The sequence below is a fragment of the Alternaria arborescens genome (genome assembly GCF_004154835.1).
Source record: "Alternaria arborescens strain FERA 675 chromosome Unknown contig_9, whole genome shotgun sequence".
Lineage (NCBI taxonomy): Eukaryota > Fungi > Ascomycota > Dothideomycetes > Pleosporales > Pleosporaceae > Alternaria > Alternaria arborescens.
Window position 1 is genome coordinate 443,965 of NW_021167864.1, and position 18,403 is coordinate 462,367.

General features: G+C 50.9%; 5 protein-coding genes across 5 annotated transcripts; 2 read left to right on the forward strand and 3 right to left on the reverse strand.

Annotated features, from left to right (window-relative positions):
• Nucleotides 1-1,576: 1,576 nt before the first annotated feature.
• Nucleotides 1,577-3,525, reverse strand: AA0111_g4818 (Neopentalenolactone D synthase; the record flags this gene model as incomplete). The annotated part of the gene is made up of 2 exons (XM_028650862.1): nt 1,577-3,068; nt 3,212-3,525. The coding sequence occupies 2 exons, from the start codon at nt 3,523-3,525 to the stop codon at nt 1,577-1,579; spliced, it is 1,806 nt and encodes a 601-aa protein (XP_028507695.1).
• Nucleotides 3,526-4,647: 1,122 nt separating this feature from the next.
• Nucleotides 4,648-5,229, reverse strand: AA0111_g4819 (hypothetical protein; the record flags this gene model as incomplete). Its single annotated transcript, XM_028650863.1, has 1 exon — nt 4,648-5,229. One exon carries the CDS (start codon nt 5,227-5,229, stop codon nt 4,648-4,650), a length of 582 nt encoding a protein of 193 aa, XP_028507694.1.
• A 3,852-nt stretch (nt 5,230-9,081) lies between these two features.
• Nucleotides 9,082-9,897, forward strand: AA0111_g4820 (hypothetical protein; the record flags this gene model as incomplete). Its single annotated transcript, XM_028650865.1, has 1 exon — nt 9,082-9,897. The coding sequence occupies one exon, from the start codon at nt 9,082-9,084 to the stop codon at nt 9,895-9,897; it is 816 nt and encodes a 271-aa protein (XP_028507634.1).
• Nucleotides 9,898-12,450: 2,553 nt separating this feature from the next.
• Nucleotides 12,451-13,252, reverse strand: AA0111_g4821 (hypothetical protein; the record flags this gene model as incomplete). The annotated part of the gene is made up of 2 exons (XM_028650866.1): nt 12,451-13,078; nt 13,143-13,252. 2 exons carry the CDS (start codon nt 13,250-13,252, stop codon nt 12,451-12,453), a joined length of 738 nt encoding a protein of 245 aa, XP_028507635.1.
• A 1,677-nt stretch (nt 13,253-14,929) lies between these two features.
• AA0111_g4822 (hypothetical protein) lies at nt 14,930-17,995 on the forward strand (the record flags this gene model as incomplete). The annotated part of the gene is made up of 1 exon (XM_028650867.1): nt 14,930-17,995. One exon carries the CDS (start codon nt 14,930-14,932, stop codon nt 17,993-17,995), a length of 3,066 nt encoding a protein of 1,021 aa, XP_028507636.1.
• Nucleotides 17,996-18,403: the final 408 nt, after the last annotated feature.

An 18,403-nucleotide genomic window follows, 5' to 3' on the forward strand; every position in this document is an offset into this window, starting at 1 on the left:
AGACCAAGCCGCACCAATCCACTCTCGAACGACGGCTCGTCATAGCAAGCCTGGGTTGGTAGTTTTCATCGAGGCACAGCGAATCGAGCCAACGGTATTATTTTTCGTATAATAGACTGATACTTCATGCTGGGCCTTTTATGCAGGTTTCGTAGATAAGACGGTAATGTGGGAGTATTTCCAAACAGCAGAGAACATGGCTACCGGTTGTGTCGATTTTGATCGATAGTGTGTGATACTTTCGGGAATATTGACATTTTTGGAAGAGAGCAGATCCTTCTCATAGCAAGAATTGCTGGCCTTTTTGCAAGATACAAGGATCAGAGGTGTGAAGAATAATGAAGGTTGGTAAGCCAACCGAGGTTTTTTTATACACCCTCGTTCACGCCGCTTTCCCGAAGCGGACATAGAGAGGATGTCCTTTCTTCTTAGGTAGGCAGGGCGAGAAAACAACGACATGCGTCGGAAATTGTCATTTTTCGGTAGAAACACTTGCTCATACACGACGACCATCGCATTCCAATACCAGACCGTTCGAAAACAAAACTCGTGGCGTGGGTTTTACGTTGATTTTAGATGGTGCTTTCCAATTAAATGAACGATTCAAATGAGCGCAACGGTCATATTTCATCTCCATGTCCATTCCGGTAAGATGTACGCCAAGTTTTGGGTACAGGGCGGACGGACGACCATTTACGACAAAAGGGTCTGTTTCGGAGGGCTCACACATGAAGTCTTTGTACTTTGATTTTGAAGTAAATGTGAGTACATTTGTGAAGAAGTGAGGACTAAGAGCGCTCAGAAGGTAGCTTTTATGTCGGCGAGAGGTGCCGAAGAGAGACAGGCACACATGGGCAGGATGGCGTAGCGTTTCGTTTTCGTTCGTTTTCGGTGATTTTGAGGGTTAATAAAAAGTCAAGCTGAGCGTGACAGAACATCCGCATGCCGAACAACATTGCTGGCTAGCTTAAGCATCGGTGTTTTCATCGAGGGTAGAGTTTGTATCGAGCAGGGCACTTCCATATACACTCTTTGAGCAAACTTTTGTGGATGACTATGGGAAACGTGGGGATGAAAGAGTTTGACTAAAGCGATCGAGGTTATCTTTATACTGGTCGGCGTAGCGGCTATAAGGCGTAGTGATTTTGGTCCCTCTCGAAACCATAAGTCCGTTGGGGTGATGTTTAGAAGAAGTCGTAATAGCATGCCATAGAAAGTCTGGTGTATCTCTTGCGGTACGACGATGTTCGTTTGACTTTTCGCACGCTCTCTCATGCTATCGGGGTGGATGACGGCTATTTTGATGTCGAGTGAGGAGAATGCATTGTGTTTTGAAGGTTCATAGACTCCAGGAATTGTCCTGCGTCGCCAGCAGGCTGATCATGCCTCGTTTGATCTCGCTTTTCGATCAACGGGCGAAAGATTCTGATAATTAGATCATGGTTGTGATTTTAAAGGTCGTGGTCTCATCCCATCGTATCAGTTGTTTTTGAATATGAAAGGGTAAGATTGATGAGTATCAGAACGTATCCAGAAGAACGATTTATATACGAATCCCGATGAGTGCAAGTACCGCCTACTCCTTGGCGTACGTAGCATCCACGCCCTTCATCCCGCCCTCCTCCCTCCAATCAGTCAAGATTTTGATGAAGGCCGGGCTTCCATACCCATAGGTCGCATTCCTCTTAGCACTCTCGCTCGCCTTGCCCTCATTGTTGTAATACCCTGGCGTGCACTCCTTCAGAAAGTCGCCCCGGATAGCAGTTCCATCAACGATCGTCTGTGTCCACCCTTCCTCCGCTTCCTTTGTCGGCTCTATAGTCCTGAACCCACGTTTCTTACATTCAGATATGATGTACGCATAGTGGATCGCTTGTTCGTTGGTGACGTGCATGAAGTTCGGTGTCAGGGCCCCTTGAACGATCTGAACGAACAAGCAGTTTGGGAAGTTCCGTGTTCCCCAAGCATGAAGTGTTTGAGCGCCTTCGGCCCACTTCTCGGTGATGGTTGTATTGTCGCGGCCATAGATCTCGATGCCGGTCTTGTGCGACCATTCGTTTGCGAGTTCGAAGCCAGTGGCGTACACTAGGCAATCGATTTCGTATTCTTGCCCGTTTGCCATAATGCCGTTAGGAGTAATGCGGTCAACACCTTGACCTTTGGTGTCAACGAGTTCGACGTTGGGGCGATTGAAGGTGGGTAGGTATTCGTCATGGAAGCAGGGACGCTTGCAGAATTGGTTGTACCATGGCTTTAACGCATCAGCCGTCTCCTTGTTCTTCACGATCTCATCCGTTCGAGCGCGGATAGCATTCATTTTCTTGAAATCAGCGATCTGACGTTTGGCTGCAGCTTCCACCGGGTTGTTCGGGTCGATGCCAGCGGTCAGCAAGGACCGAATGATATCTGTCCAACGATCTGATACCATATCCACTTCTTCGTAACCACCGTTGACGATGTTGTCGAAATTGTCCATGCGCTTCTTCTGCCATCCCTTCTGGAGCGACTGTGCCCATGCCTCGTCAGTCGGGCGATTACCACGAACGTCAATCGACGAAGGGGTGCGCTGGAAGACGTAAAGTTTCTTTGCCCACTCTCCCAAATGAGGCACTATCTGAACGGCTGTCGCACCTGTACCGATGATAGCTACGCGCTTGTCTTTTAGCTTGTGCAAGTTACCCGAGGAATCGCCCCCCGTGTAAGTATAATCCCATCGCGAAGAGTGGAAAGAATGGCCCTTGAAATCTTCGATACCTTTTAAGCCAGGAAACTTTGGCCGATGAAGAGGGCCCGCAGCAGGAATCACAAATCTCGATTTGATCTTATCGCCTCGCGCCGTGTGAGTAGTCCATTTCCCCTCTTCTTCGTTCCATCGCATCTCTTTGCTTTCGGTCTGGAATAAGGCACGCGAGTAGAGATCGTATTTCTCGCCAATCATGCGTGAATGTTTAAGCAACTCTTTGGCACGCGCATATTTCTCTGTCGGCATGTATCCGACTTCCTCGAGCAGGGGCATGTAGATGTAGGATTCGATATCGCACTGCGCTCCAGGATACCTGTTCCAATACCTGCGTGGATGTCAGCACATAAGTCCTATATGTAGAACAGCGAAACTCCCCATGTTCCCCCAAAGTCACCAGCTTTTTCGATAATCTTGAAGTCGTTTATACCAGCCTCAATTAGTCTCACAGCGCAGACCTGAGCGCCATACCCGCCGCCGATGATCACCACCTCGGTCTCTTCTTCGATTGGGTCACGTTTGAATCCTGGCTCGACCCATGGATCTTCTAGATAGTGTGCCAAGCTACCATCAAGGAGTGTGTATTGCTCTACGCCTTCATCTCGTGCTAAACGTCGGTCACGCTCCTGGAGATACTTCGCTTGGAGTGCTGCCGGATCAAAGGTCAAGTCGTTCTCGTGAGCTAACTCTCCAGTCTTGATGTCGACGGTTGACTTGGCAACATCTGGGTCTGGGAGAGGTACCTCAGCTATCGGAGCTGCAGCGATGGGTCCTTGAGTTGTCATTATGCTTATTTTTGGTCGAAGTAAGGTGTTGTGGCTCTAAACCAAGCTTCTGGATTACCCAGGAGATTTGAGGAATGGGCAATCGTATAGTAGGACTTGAAGAATAAACATGTTGATCTAGCCGCGGCAACCCCTCACACAAGGCTTCCCCACCCCACAGTCACTTGAGTAGATTCACGACATGATTACTCGATCCCGACTGAGTAGACTACACCCCGCAATACCTGCTGTTGACTCTAGATGTCAGGTGGGTGCCGGAAGAATTCACCCGTTGGTTTTATAGAGCCCCCTTTGTCGCCTGAATAGTAAGCAATTGTATGATGAAGACGAATTTGGATAGATCTACCCGCTCGGGACAGGTGTGGGGTAGCTCGGAATGGATCGTCGACTAAGCGCAGACGAGTCGCACAGGGCTGCGCGGGTGTATCAGGTACTGTACTGTACTGCAAGATCATCTTCTGGAGTTGAGTGGCAGACCGAGTCTAGGAATGTTTGGCGAAGCGCATGGGTACCAGTCTTCCTCCACACCCAAACATGCGGGTCCGTCGCCGGGCGGCGCGTACTGCAGATCCACGGCGGGACAGACATTCCGTTCTGCCCTAACTTCATACCTCGCTACAATCGTCAGTTTAGCTGCTCTGTGCATTTTTATCCTTCGCATGCTTGGAGTATCGGTGTGACTGCACAGGAGGACGTGGTCAGGATGACGTGTGCTCCGCGCTAACAGACTTTGGGATGCGCTTACCCAAATGGCGATGGCCTAGAGGCAACGTACCACCTGGCAGAATCCGGCCAAAATCGCACCTTGTGTCGTGCGACGTAAGCCTGCCACGATTGCGACAGCGTCTCAGCAACGCCGAATTCCTTCAATCACGCCGAGGAGTATGGCGGCAGGCTTTGGTCAGAGGACCGACAGGGTGCCTACGTAGTCACAATCGGTAACAGCACATGAATTCAAGAGTTGGAAAAGCATAACGTTTCATTGAATCATCCAAAATCGTAACCAAATCGTAACCCAGGTATATCCCAACCGTAGTCCACCCTAGTGTATGTATAAAGAACGAAAGAAGTAATGGTAAGAGAGCTGGAGAAGTAATCGCAAATGCGCACCATCGAGACTCTCTAAGCCTCGCCATCGATCTGGATACGGCCAGCGATGCTCCTCTTGATCTTGGGGTTTCCGGAGCAGACTGTCATGGACAGATCAACGTTGGTGCCCAGAGACAAGGGGCACATGAAAACTGGCTCGGCGATACCCAGCTTTTGCAGAGGCGTGTCGACGTAGTAGGCCTGCGTAGGGCAGTAGTCTCCAGCGGGGCAATCGATCTTGCCGCAGCTGTCGTTGCTGGCGTTCATGGCCAGGCCTTCGTCGTGTCCAGGGCAGTTTGACGCAGACTCGCCATTGGCACAGTCGACAAAGGAGATGTCGTACCAGAGCTGGCCAGCCGCGATGGAGTACTCAAACTGTGAGTGCTTGCCGGCGACCAAAGCGTCGGACTTGCTGACTTTGAGGGAAGTGCTACTTCCAGTGTAGGCCTCGCTGTGGGAGCTTCCTGCAGGGACCATGAAGGATGAGGAGGCATGGCCAGTAGAGATTGACCAGACCCAGACGTCGTAGTCGCAGCGGTTGGTGATGACGGCTTTGCCAGCTAGGGTAAGGCTGGCTTGAAGTGCCACGATGGCAAAGGTAAGCTTGGAAAGCATATTGTTCGTTGAGAGGGTCTGTAACAAAGATTTGTGATACTGTATGATGACGACACAGGAGCGTGGCGAAGCTGCTTTTAAAAAGACCGTGTGTTGATTGAGGAAGAAAGAGTGTAGGTCCAGACCGTCAATTGAACAAGAGAGGGAAGTTTTGGAAGGAATGTGATGAAGCTGTCGAAGCCTCGCTGTGATGTGACAAAGAGAGTGTGTAGTTCAAGATTCACAAAAAAGAGCGTGGACGTTGACTTTAAGAATGTAGGGATACGGAGTGGGCCCCCCAGCGTAGTCCAGCTCAGTCTGACTGCAACGTAGGTTACCGAACAAAGGATGGCCTCCCAAGCGCAACAGGCCTACACAGGTACACCAATCATACACTGAGACATTCAGGGCAGAACGAAAGCCCTCCCGAGACTTCCGGCGGTAACTGCAGATTTTTCGCTTTGCTGTGTGTTTTCAACGCTGTCTGTGGGGACGGGGGTATGGGTTCTGGTTGGTCGGATTGCCTAATTGGGCGGCGCATAACTCAGCGCCCTAGAAATGATGTAAGGAAATGTCTAGGCTCGGATGGAACACAGTTTCGGTCTTTGCTTTTTCCTTAGCGGTTCCTTTGAGATAGGTGCTTGGTGTAAGCTCCAAGGCTTTTGGTGTCGCGAAAGGCTGCCCTACTCCAGGGTTCACCCTTCGCAAATGTTCGTCAGAATGCGTCGTGGCTATGCTTACACGCATAATTGCTATCAATGGCTTTTGCTGTTATCTCGCATCTACGCGAATATGCAGTCATATGGACGGATTTGGTAGAGCTTAGGATAGTCGATGCGACTGCAAGGTACAACATATGCGCACCAATCGGTCATCGGCTAATTACCAGACAGCAAAGCCTCGAAGCCGACCGCTAGTAGTGACATGGACTAGAGTGTGCGCAGGTGTTAGTGTAGGATTGTGAAGTACGATGACGATGAAGTGATCGATCATCGAGTAACCACCTGCATGGAAGAAGCAGACTGCGATACACCCAACCTTGGAAGTGAAGGCCATCCAGAGGTGTTCGTGTAAAGCCGCCTGCGATTTTCGACATAAACACCCAGTGTTTCGAGCTCGATGCCACGGCGCATCAGGTTCAATGTCATTCGTCACTCGGGCAGGCTGTGAAGGACTCAGTGAACATTCTTTATGTTTCTTGCCGAGCCGCCAACTGGATTGGGCATCGCCTACGTTTCTGAGGCGAGGGCTGACTTGCAATGCCAAATTATCACTTATCCAAAGGAGACCTATCGCTTTTTCTTCTTCGTTATCTGTGCCGTGTGCTTTTGCCTCACCAGTCATATGGACCTCTTGCCAACTTCCCACTTGGCAGAGAAGCACGAGCAAGGTGAAGGAGCTGTCAGATGACGTTGTGACTGTCCTGCAAACTACCGAACCGCCGACTGGTGGCTGTCAAACACTAAGACAGCCCAGACAGATGGTGGGAAGAAGTTTTCACGTGCCTGTTCTAAGCTACTGCAGGTTTTTCATGGTTGATGCAGTCTGCCATCGGGGCTACGGGCTGCATGTGAGAGTCGGCGCGATGGTACCTGACGGTTACAACGGCACCGAACTAAAGAATCCTGCTCCAACGGCCGGCCCCAGTTGACAGAAGCCACGAGGAAGTTCCGATAGACTGCGGCCGCGGACTCTGCTTCCGCTCAGTCGAATCGACAAGCTCGCGCCACGCGGCCAGCTATCTAATCGATAGGAACATTATCTCCACGTTTCAGGTACGAAGAAGGAGTTCGATGATCACCGACGCATGCGTCAGCATCGTGCATACGCGCGAGAGAACACCTCGCTGGATCTCGGCCTATCAGTAGTGTCGTTGTTGAAGAGCGTCGCGGCGGACTAATGAGGTAGTTTGAGGTATGGTTGAAGAGTTCTGCAGACTAGCATGCGGTTGAGTGCCGAAAAGAAACCACCTACCGCACTTCAGCCGTTGGTCATGAAAACTTGATGGCGGGCGGGTCGGGTATAACAGACGCTGCAGATGCTGTGGGTCTGCGGTAGTAATCAGCAATCAGGAAGTGAGCCGACTCCGCGAGATTGCTATGTGGCCACGCAAGACATGTACTTGCCGCCGGGCACATTTCGACACGACATGACAAACCTCGAGCGCATCCAGACCAAACACTCACGTTTCACTTCCTCTGGAAGCCTGAGGCACGGCAGGCACTCGGTGCTTCATCTTGAGTGAGATGAGGTTCAAAGAAACGATCTGGTGCCACAGCGGGACGAAGATTAAACAGCACTGGGGCTCCCTGCCACGACCCCTCATTACTACAACGATTAATTTTACGACATCCCAGCGGTGTCGCATGCCTGAGGTCGAGAGATGACGTTGAATTTCCATCTCATCACATCTCGGCACACAGGTGATTACCTGGTGCGCGGCTCAGGCACCGTCTTCGGACTCGCTGTACCTTGCGGTGTCGGATCCACGTCGACAGATCTCGGTCACTCGTTGTCAAGTGCGCTAACACGTGGCGAGCATCCACGGCATCCACGCGGAAGATCGATGGTGACGCCAGAGGTGAAGTGGAGCGAGAGTGTCACGAGGCGCTGACTCTGACCGTTACACGATCGACTGCAGCAGCGGAAGGATGTCGCGATGGCGGGAAGAATGCAGGCTTCCCCTCTGCCTCACTCATCGCGCTGGCGCGACACAAACGGGATCTCCAAATATCCCTCGATTCGCCGTTTCACGATGAGGCTCTCCCGTTGAGAAATCCTTCCAAGGCTCCACTTGTACGAACCGCCTTACAGAGTCTCGACTCTTCAATCATACAGCGATGATTACCGCACGGACGCGAAGACGAAATCGCCGTCTGCGGTACGAAGGAACGGATCAAGCAGGTGCTGTGCGGCACCTGGGCTGAAACTACGGCGGGCTGAAGTTTGTGCAGCTACGTTCACAAAAGGTTTGCTCCAGGGCCGGGTCAGCCCAAAATGTCCCACAGACTAAGAAAAACATCTGAAACGCTGCCCTGTCCGAACGACAATAACAGCCAATAGGACAAGCGCGCACTTTGAGATATCTCTACGTTTTGCCGCTCTCAAGTTAGCCTTCCGCTTAATTTTCCGAAGTGGGCGTTTGATGACCTGTCCCCTGCGCAAGCCCAATGATCGTCTGTGGTTACCCCTGACACTTGTCACGTCTGGACCGTACCAACCAAATCCGCATCGAAGCGCCAGAGTGCTCGACATCGACAAACAAACCAGACACAAAGGAACATTGTTTGCCGCGCGAGATTAGATTGAAGCACAAAGAGTTTGAACGCAGGATAGCGGCAGACGCAGATATCGCATTCCCCGCCCCTCAGCCAATGCACATGTGTAGGCCTCTCGGACTCCAAAACCCTGGCCTACGGTGACGGTCACTGTGCAGGGAACGAAATGAAAGGATCCGAGCGGTCTACCAAGGGCTTGGTTGGGACGAGAATTGGCTTCAGAAGCTCTAGCTCCAGGCACAGGTAAATCTGCGGAGGACGGGGCGCCGTGGGCGGACGTGTAATGGCGCTCGCGTTTAATTTCCTGGCCCATGTCAGCTGCACAACGCCCGTTTCCTACTTAGCGTTACTTCGTATAAATGTAGTTTATCCCCTCTGTCTTCCTCTTCTACCCCAGGTCTGCGACTTCCAGGTATCGACATCCAGTCATTCACTCTCTACACCGTCAATCTTTGACACCACGTTCTCTACCGCCCTTCGGCACTAACACGCTCACTTCGCATCCCTAAACAAAAAACAATTCGACAGTCGAACCTTACCAGTCAACTCAAGTCCAGTCTCTTCAATCACCAAATCCAAACCAATCTCCATCAAAATGCGCACCACCATCGCTCTCTCCGTCGCCGCCCTCGCGGGCTCTGCGCTCGCCGCCCCATCCTACGGTGGATACGGCCACGAGCACAAGCACGTCAAGCATGTTGTCGATGTCGTCGCAACTGTCGTCAAGACGGTCTACGTCACCGAGGGCTACGAAGTCCCCAAGCCTACCTCCGTCAGCGCTGTCTACGAGGCCCCGGCCAAGAACACCATGGTCTACGCGCCAGCTAAGCCCAGCAGCTCTGCTGTCTACGTAGCTCCTCCTCCCCCAGCGCCCACCAGCGAGGCCCCCAAGCCCACCACCACTGAGGCTGCCTACACTCCTGCCCCCGAGCCCACCAGCTACGAGGCTGCTCCTCCTGCTCCTTCCAGCGAGGCCCCCAAGCCAACCACCACTGAGGCTGCCCCTGCTCCCTCTGCCACTGCTACCACCGGTGGCTACATGGACATCGTCTCTGAGTGGCGCGCTAAGATGGGCATGAAGCCCCTCGAGTGCGACTCCAAGCTCGAGTCCAACGCCATGAACGTTGTCGTTGAGGGCAACGGTGTCATGAAGCACAAGCTCAACCCTGGAACTTACGGTCAGGTCCTCGCCCCCGGCAAGCCCGACATGGAGTCCTTCCTCTCCGTTTTCGTCGGTGGCTGGCTCTGCGAGATCCCCACTCTCCCCGGTCTTGACGGTGTCTGCAGCACTATGTCCAAGGGCTGGAGCTACGAGGGCCAGACCGGCCACGCTGAGATCCTCACTTCCGACAACTACTCCAAGATCGGATGCAAGAACCACGAGGGTATCTGGTGCTGCGATCTTGCATAAGCAAATCACAGTACATGTTATGAGGGTGTTGGGGTTTCAATTCTTCTACTGTAGATGACAGGGCGGCTTGGAGATCAAACTCGCGATGCGTTGCTTCTGCGCTGGTTCGAAACATATTCACTTCTTTTGTATCTTACGGTACTAAACCTCTTTTATCCCCTGTTCATTTTTTAGGGATGCATCAGCGACTTTTTTCTACTCTGTTGCCGAATTACAGATCCACGAATTCATGACCCCGAATCCCTTGCTTCTTCGCTTGTCTCGTGTGACGACCTATTCCCTATCACTTTTGCCCCATGCGACGATCGCCCTTAACACGCCTACTAACAATAAAATGTCACCAGCGATCTTCGCCATGTTTGCAATTCTCGTATCTTTACACGAGCTGAATGAAGGCACAGTGTCCAAAGTTAGAAGGTCACAGACGCGAGCAAGCAGGAACCCGAGCGGCTGCGGAGATGACCCCGTACAGCGTAAGCACCAGGCACACTTCGTGTTCTGTACCTGCCAAGGGGGGCGCGTTCCTGGGCTTGCCGCGCCGCTTCCATCACTCAACCACGGAGCAGCGCCCTAAATTCCAATAGCCCCCTTCCAACAATCCGCTTTCAGCTACGTATTGATTGTTGTGCGCCAGCGCCATTGACTTGTGGCGGTGAGAAGGTTATGGCGATGAATCGCGATAGAGTTTCCTTCGCTCCTAAGAAAGTAAGTTGGCGTACCGAAAACCATGTCGTACCGAGAAACGAAGAAACAAACATGTTCAGCTCGATGTGTTGCACGAGCAGTCAGACTTGCGACATGGGCCACGCCACGGCAGGTCGGGTGTCGGCTCCCCCCCAGCTTGGCTTCTCTCAGGCTAGACGCTGGCCCGCTGCGCTGTTAAACTGCAGACAGGGGTCGAATTTGTCTTCACTTGCACATCGTCATTTTATGATTTGAATGGCATGTCTGTTGGGTTCGGTAATGTGTTCGGTGATTTGCGCTGGCGATCGGGTAGTTCTAGAGGTGGCTGGACTTTTGAGGCTTCCCGGTGGTTCATTTCATGGGGTGTCTGGCTGCGGCGTTGTTCCCAAAGACATCAAAAGGGATTCCCGGCGGCGGTGCATGGGGTACGTAATGCCTGGTGACGAGGGCGGCTTGGGAAATGGAAGACGGGTTATAACGACTATCTCTGCCGTTTTCTTTGTTTCGTGTAGAGATCTCGTAATTCGGCAGACATCGGCCGCCGCATTCAACGAGTTCCTTGGGGGATCTTGCAGCTGGGGATCATCAGAGCAAGGGCATCTACCTGAACAGCATTTTACGCGACAACACAGGTTGCATGCAGTCAGTCTCCAAGGTTGACTGTAGCGCGGTCGATGACATCAAAGACTACATACCACTTTCGACTGTTTCCGCCAGCTAGTCGCTGCTGTGCATGCTCCGTGGCGCGGAACTTGCAGGCTCTCCAGCTTAGTGCCATGACTGAACTCGAAGCATGTATACAATAGGTCGTGTGTAAGATACCCGTGACATGCGACTCAATATTACGTGTGCATCACATTGCGCCTTTGTTCGAGTTCTTCCCGACGCATGTAGTCCTTTCTACAAACAGCGCGTAGGTATCTCGCGTGCTAGCCACTGCTAATAGGAGGTGACGATGGTCCTCCTACCATAAACTTTTTAGAAGAGTCTTCTCTATCGCATGCTTTGGCATGTTGTGACTGGAGATCAAGTGTGACGCATGCTGCTGAGTCATCGTCGTGGTTTCGGGCAACGGCCTTTGTCAGATGCTCTGTAACATTCTGTCACTGCCTCACTGTCCGCTCTTTACAAATCCTCGAAAGTGCTTGGAAACGATGGATATGGCTCACTGTAGGCTTGTTGTCTTTGTGGATGGCAAGTTTCCCTGTTCGATGGTGCATGATACTACTTAGGTATCTGTTGATACTGCGACATTAAATGCTACGCTTGTTTTTCAGTCTTTCAATTGACAGCGATACAAGAAGGTATTGGTATTAAATATCCTTATTAATACCGAATACATGTGCTAATATTGAATGTGCTGGGCGTGAAAGATGAAGAAACATATGAATATGAGTAATTATCAAGGCTACCTAGGTAAGCCCTGCATCTACACTACAAACGTTAGAAGCCCCTACCCCTACCCAACAGTCTCTTACAAGTTTCCCAAGAATGAGAGCAAGTAGTCAACTTTGTGTGATATTCTCCCTACCTCAGCACCGACAATGCTCATCGCGTGTTGGTTTCCTCACTCACTGGGTTCTTAGAAGCGATGGATCCACCCTAGTTGACCCCCTCCCAAGGGCGACAGGCGCAGAACTTGCGTCACAAAGCGCACACATTCCACTTCATATATACCCAAGGGTTCATATGCCTTTTATATGTAATCACCATTGAGCAGACTGAATAATATTCGTTCATCGTTACAAACACAGATAGCCTCCATCATAACAACGCCTTTTGTTCGCCGAAAGCCCTACCAATGAACGCCATGCTTGGTTCACGAGGTTGATAACCAGAACGCTAATGCAGAAGAGAAAGATCAATCGCTCAATAACGCCCCACAGATACCTCCCCAACAAAGCTCGGAAGTAGTTCGCCTTCTTCCGGCGGTGTATCCGGTGCTAGTCCTGCTTGCGTACTCGCCCTCCGTCCTATTAGACTGCCGGCAACACTAACACTTCCACTCCTTCCACCGTCGAGCCTCATTCTCTTGCTACTTCTATCCATTCCTTCGAGCTCTTCTCTCAAGTTTCCCACTTCTTCTTCTTTCTCTTTCCATAGTGTAAGCACTGCTTGCCTCTCTTCGTGTAGTCTCGTCTCCTCGGCCTCTTTCTCTTTCTTGATAACGTCCAAGACAGCGTCCCTGCCAGCCTTCGCCGCTGCCTCGTCCTGCATGCTGGTGCCTGTTGAGCAACCTATGGCGCCCAGTATGTCGCCCGCTGCTGACAGAATAGGTACACCACCCCCGAGCGTGGTGAAGCGTCCCATGATCATGTTGCCGATGCCAGAGGTTGCGCTGCCTGGCCAGGGTGTCTCTTGGTATGCGGAGGTGGGTATGCGATTGCCGGCGGCAGTGAAGGCCATGTCCATGGCGGTGTTGATGGACGTTATCTTCGCCGAGTCCATGCGTGTGAAGGCTAAGAGATGCGTGTGTGCGTCGACTACAGCAATGCTCCTGTTTTGTTGTTAGCACGATCGGTTCGATAGAGCTACATCCATAAATTTGGAGGGGAACTTACATGGGTACACCGTTCTCAAGTGCATGCTGCTCCGCGGCTTGTAGAGCAACTCGTGCTCCACTTTGTGTCAGGGTGGGCACAGCAGCGGTGGCTGATGCTGTTGGCGTCATGTTGAAATATGTGTTTTCTAGTAACATGGAAAGCAAAGAGAAAGAGTACAATGACAGGTAGTAATACAGGCGGCGGAATTAGCCGTGGTCTTGTGCCTATGTCTTAGCAGATCCCAATGCTCGGGTATGCGGATACACTACAGCGGATCCGACGTTCCTTTAGGCAGGCGGTCTTTCAGAGATGGGGACAAGTCACCTTTAAGATAAGCTGTCAGCCGCAAAGATACCAACGTCTCCTTCATTCCATTCTGTCGCGTGTGCGCGGATACACCAGACGGAAGTGGAGTAAAACGGCGACAAGGTCTCGTCTACCCCAGATTAAGGGTCCCCGAGATCCGTGCATCCGGTGTGATATCTGAGACTTGACAATTTTGTTCGGAGCGGACACATGTGCCGTGGTGGAGCATCTTTTGTGGGCGGGTTAAGATGCCCAGATTAGGAAACCAATATGCGACCTGGGCTGAGAACTGGATAGTAAAGCCTGATGACAACACAAATGGCGTCAGGTATGGTGATCGGGACCCCTGCAGTGGAAGAAGCATCTTGAGAAACGATTGAGCTACACTGCCAGGAAGTTGAGGCACGAAGGAGTGCTATTAAGGCGGTGTCGAGGTTGGGTGGAAGTTTGATGATCAGACTCCATGTGGAGCCGCAAATTACGTAAATGTTGCCACGGCTCGTAAACCAGCGGTAAGCCCATTGCTGGTCGTGTGGCCGGGCAAGACATGTCGCGTGCTGTTGTTGTTACAAAAGACCTTGGTGATGATGTTGCATACTCAAGGGTAGTCTTGAGGTCGCGTGGCAGATGCATGCTAACCCATGAGGGCCAAGCGGGACGCCGAGAGATGGACTGCTCGCCGACGGCTGCTTGACGCGTTCGATCGCAGCTTCCTCGTTTCCACTTTCACCCCCACTCCAACGCACTAAAGCGAAGCATTAGAAGAGGGCGCGATACTTGTGCTCTCCGTATCCTCAAGTCTTGATGCGCGCTGTTTACTACCTAGGTACACGGCGGACCTTTTGAGGAGAATGCCTCCGCAGGCTATGTTTCAATATTATGCCCCCGGCGCAGTACTGCATCTGTCGTTCTACGTCTTATCTGCAGTGACAGAGGAAAATGTTTTTTGCGAGAAGAGGAAGATGTCAATGGTTTTATACAAGTTCTTGCCAACTCGGAAAAGCCATGTGTAGCTCTGGCCTGGTTCTACTAATCTTTCGTCGTAGTCTGACAACAGATCCAATACAGGTTTCAACTACAGCGGTGGTAAGCTACGTCTCTGTCTCTCGGAGCCATGATGTTACCAGTGAAGATCAAAGACATTGTTAGGTCAGTTTCACAGTCATTACGTTCAGTAGGCATTTTCTCTTTCAGACATTATTTATTAATCGTCCTGTTGTGCGTTGTTTCCGTGTCTATGCGTACCGTTGTAATTTCAATATTTCTGCATTCACTTGTGTTGGTGAATGGGCTTTGTGGGACGAGCGAAGAACACCACCTTTGTCCGACGGCGTCTGCAAACACTATACACCCGTCCAGCTTTCATGACACTGTCCTAACAACCACGCAACGACCAACGGTATTACCTTCAACCTCATCATAGTGACTCCACGCTTCAGCGCATGCGAATTTATCCTCGACATTGACGTATTTGGTCCGGCGACACGGGATATTGCACAATGGCGGATGTCGGCCAGTTGTTGTTGCAAAACGAGCTGTTCATTGCATTGGGCGCCACTCTTTTCGCTGCGCTTCCTGTTATCAGCCCGTACTGGCTGCCTGTCCTATATCCTAATTCAGCTCCAGAACAGTATCAACTTTCTTCGGGCGCTGCAATTGCTACTACAGTCACTCGAACTGCCACCATATTTCCAAAGCCTACGACATTGACCGACAAAGTCTATCAGACTATTGTGCAGACGCGAACTGCAACACGCACAGCAACCACTACAGCCACAGTTCCGAAGACGATCTACGATACGGTCACAGCACAGATAACGTCAGTCTCAACGTACTACGACCGATACTCTATCACGAAATGGACACATCTCTCGGTCGATCGAGCGACGCCTTGCACAACCATGGTTTACACCCCCAAAGTTACGACACAGAGTCGAGCGCCCCCTCGAAACGTCGTAACCCTGCCGACGACAACGCCCAAAATTTCCTCGTGGGTTCCATGGGAATTCTTCGCATTTATCCAGCACCTTCTACTTCTCATCTCGTTGATCGCAAATATGATTATGTGGGTTTGGGATCCAAGGGTGATCAAGCTTTTAGGAGATGTGCAGGCGTCACAAGAGACTCTTGAAAGTATGAGAAGAAGCCGCCAGGACCTAAAAGACAAGTACCACACCGACCAGGCCCATCTTATCAAAAGATGCGAGAAAGCGGAGAGGGCTGCTGTGATGGTCCAGGCAAGAAATATTATGCTCCAAAAACTTGGCGTCCCTATACCGAGTGACGAAGCCGATGACCGAGAGCTCAATAGAGATATGCTTGTTAACCTAGTGCAAACCAGAATGAATGTGTTGGCCGACGAGAAACAGCGGCTGGGTCGCCTAGAAACGGAAAACAGTGATCAGATCGCGGAGATCAACGGACTCAAAGAAACTATCACAACCCGGTTGCGTAACGACTATGTACCAGGCGTCAGCCGGAGCTTTGATTCGTTGCTCTTCGATAAGCAACGGGAGATTGATAATTTGCGTAAAGAGATTCGCGGGGGCAACTTTGGCGAGGATATCAAGACAAATCACGTACTCCACCAGGAGAAAGATGTCGAGCTCAATGAGCTACGACCTTTGCGTGGCGAAGTTGAGATCCTAAGACAGGCTCTGGCCGAAGCCAAAGAAGAGATTACACGAGTCGAAGAAGAGACAAAGGATAAGGGTGTTGCAGATCAACGTCGCCGGAACGAAGAGCGAACCAGTCTGCTCATAGGACGGAGTGAAGAAATCTTTGTTTTGAAAGACAAACTTGCCAGCAAAGTTACCGCTTTAGAGTTCCGCTTGAAGGAGAGGGTCGAAGAGATCAACATCCAGAAAAATAAAATCGCTGACCTAAATGCTCAGTTGCACAAAGCGAAGCGTTCGCTAACTTCATCTCACAAAACCCATCAGCCACAGTCGCCTGCCCGCCCAGTTATCGAAGCACCTAGACAGCGTTTCAATGGTACGAACTCCAAGCAGAACACTTTCACAGAAAACGAGGATTACCTTCGACGAAACCTGGACGAGAAAGATCAAGAGTGCAGGGATTTGCAGCAGAACTTCATGATACTTGCAAAGCAGTACAAGGAGAAATTGGAGAGTCAAATCATGAACGAAAAGGAGCATTGCGAGAATGAAAAGAACCTACTGCGTCGACGAATTGTTGAACTTGAGAGAGCCCTCGAGGTAGCACAGATTCACGGTTCTCAACCGTCAACTGTTACTGGTCCTACTACGAAAGAGCTCCAGTATGGGTCCACTATTCCAGAGAGCAGTTCAAAAGCCCATGAAATTTCAAAGACGCAGCTCGAGAAACAGATAGTGGATCTGCAGGAAGCCAACGAAGCTATGGCCTTCATCGAGACGAACTTGCGCACCCAAATCGCTTCATTGAGCAAGGACATACAGACCAAGGAAGTAAGGGAACATGAGCTCTCAACTCAGGCTTCGAAGTCAAGAGAACAGTTGCAAGCCAAGTGTGCCCAAGAGCAAGTTTTGTTTAGCCAGGTCGCGACACTCACCCAGCAGCGCGATGCCGCCGTCGAAGAGACTACGGGTGTCAAGAAGCAACTTGAGGAAGCCATGTCCAAGGGCGAGGCTGTTTGGGGTGAGCTGAGAGAGCTCAAGGTAGCGAGGAACAATAAAGAAACTGCGCAGAGAAACCAGGATATGGGCAAGCTGGAGAAGAGCAACATCGATCTCCAGGGGCAATGTGATCAACTCCGCCAACAAGGAATGCACGAGATCAACAGTCGTGACCGGCAGATCCAGAAGCTTCGAACTGACGCAGCCACCGGTAATCAAACCATTCACGATCTCGAGCAGCGGCTCTTGGTACTGAAGGCAGAGAACAACACCCAAAGTCAGGTTATCCGAGCATTAAAAAATGAGCTTCAGGCGGAGAAGGATAGATATCTCATCGATGTAAATGATCTCAAGAATGATGTCGATCATGCGCAACGCGAGACTGAGAAAGAAAAACACGGGCGAAAGGATGACGTTAGATTGGCGAGGGAGAGGGAGGCAAAGGCAATCGACGAGGTGCGACGTGAAAGACAACAAGAGATTGATGATCTGAAGAATTCTCAAGAATCATCAATAATCAAGAAGCTGCAAGAGAGAGTTGATTTCTATCAGATGGAGAACACTGATCTCTTGGAAAATGGAAAAGAGGGTTGGAAGAACCTTCTCCTAAGGAAGAATCAGGAGATTCAGAAGAAAGAATTGGAAATCAGTTCCGCCAATAGCCGCATACGGCACTGGCACAGACTGTATAACATCTTTCACAGAAGGTTCGAGGGCCTTCAAGGGAACAAGGCATACAAAGAAGGCGAGGTGAGCTATGCCGAGGCCAGAGCTGGCCTTTTCATGGGAAATGATAGCCACATCTCGACCGCGATGGAGAAATGCGTAAAGTTCACCGAGGACTTGGAAGCTGAGGTAGGAAGACTGAAGGAAGAAGTGGAGAAGTTGCGGAAGTACGATGAAAAGGTGGTGGAGGAGGAGATGAATATGGATGAGACGATAGAGTAAAGGTAGCAGTGGGTAGGGTTATCTCGAGTGGGGGCAATTGAATCAACACCAGAGAAATTTTGCAGCTTTAATATCAATGTGACACATATCTTGCTTAGTTCGGTGTAACTCGATTGCTATACTTGATTGACATAACGCTGGTAGAGGTTTGCCCCACAATAAACTCTATGGAACGTGGAACGAGTATCAGGCAGATGCGAACCAAGCCAAAAACTCTGATTCGCATCCGATGTCATTTGTAGTGGCCTCGTGACCTCGTGCTGTTGAAAGCCGTCTCACTACATTATCGTTCCACGCAGACCAGAAAGTCAGCGAAATCCTCACTACACAAACCTTCGCATTGGTCAGCGGGCAGGACCGCCGTCCCTCGATCCAAGGATACATCTAGAGAATGAGAATAATCTATTG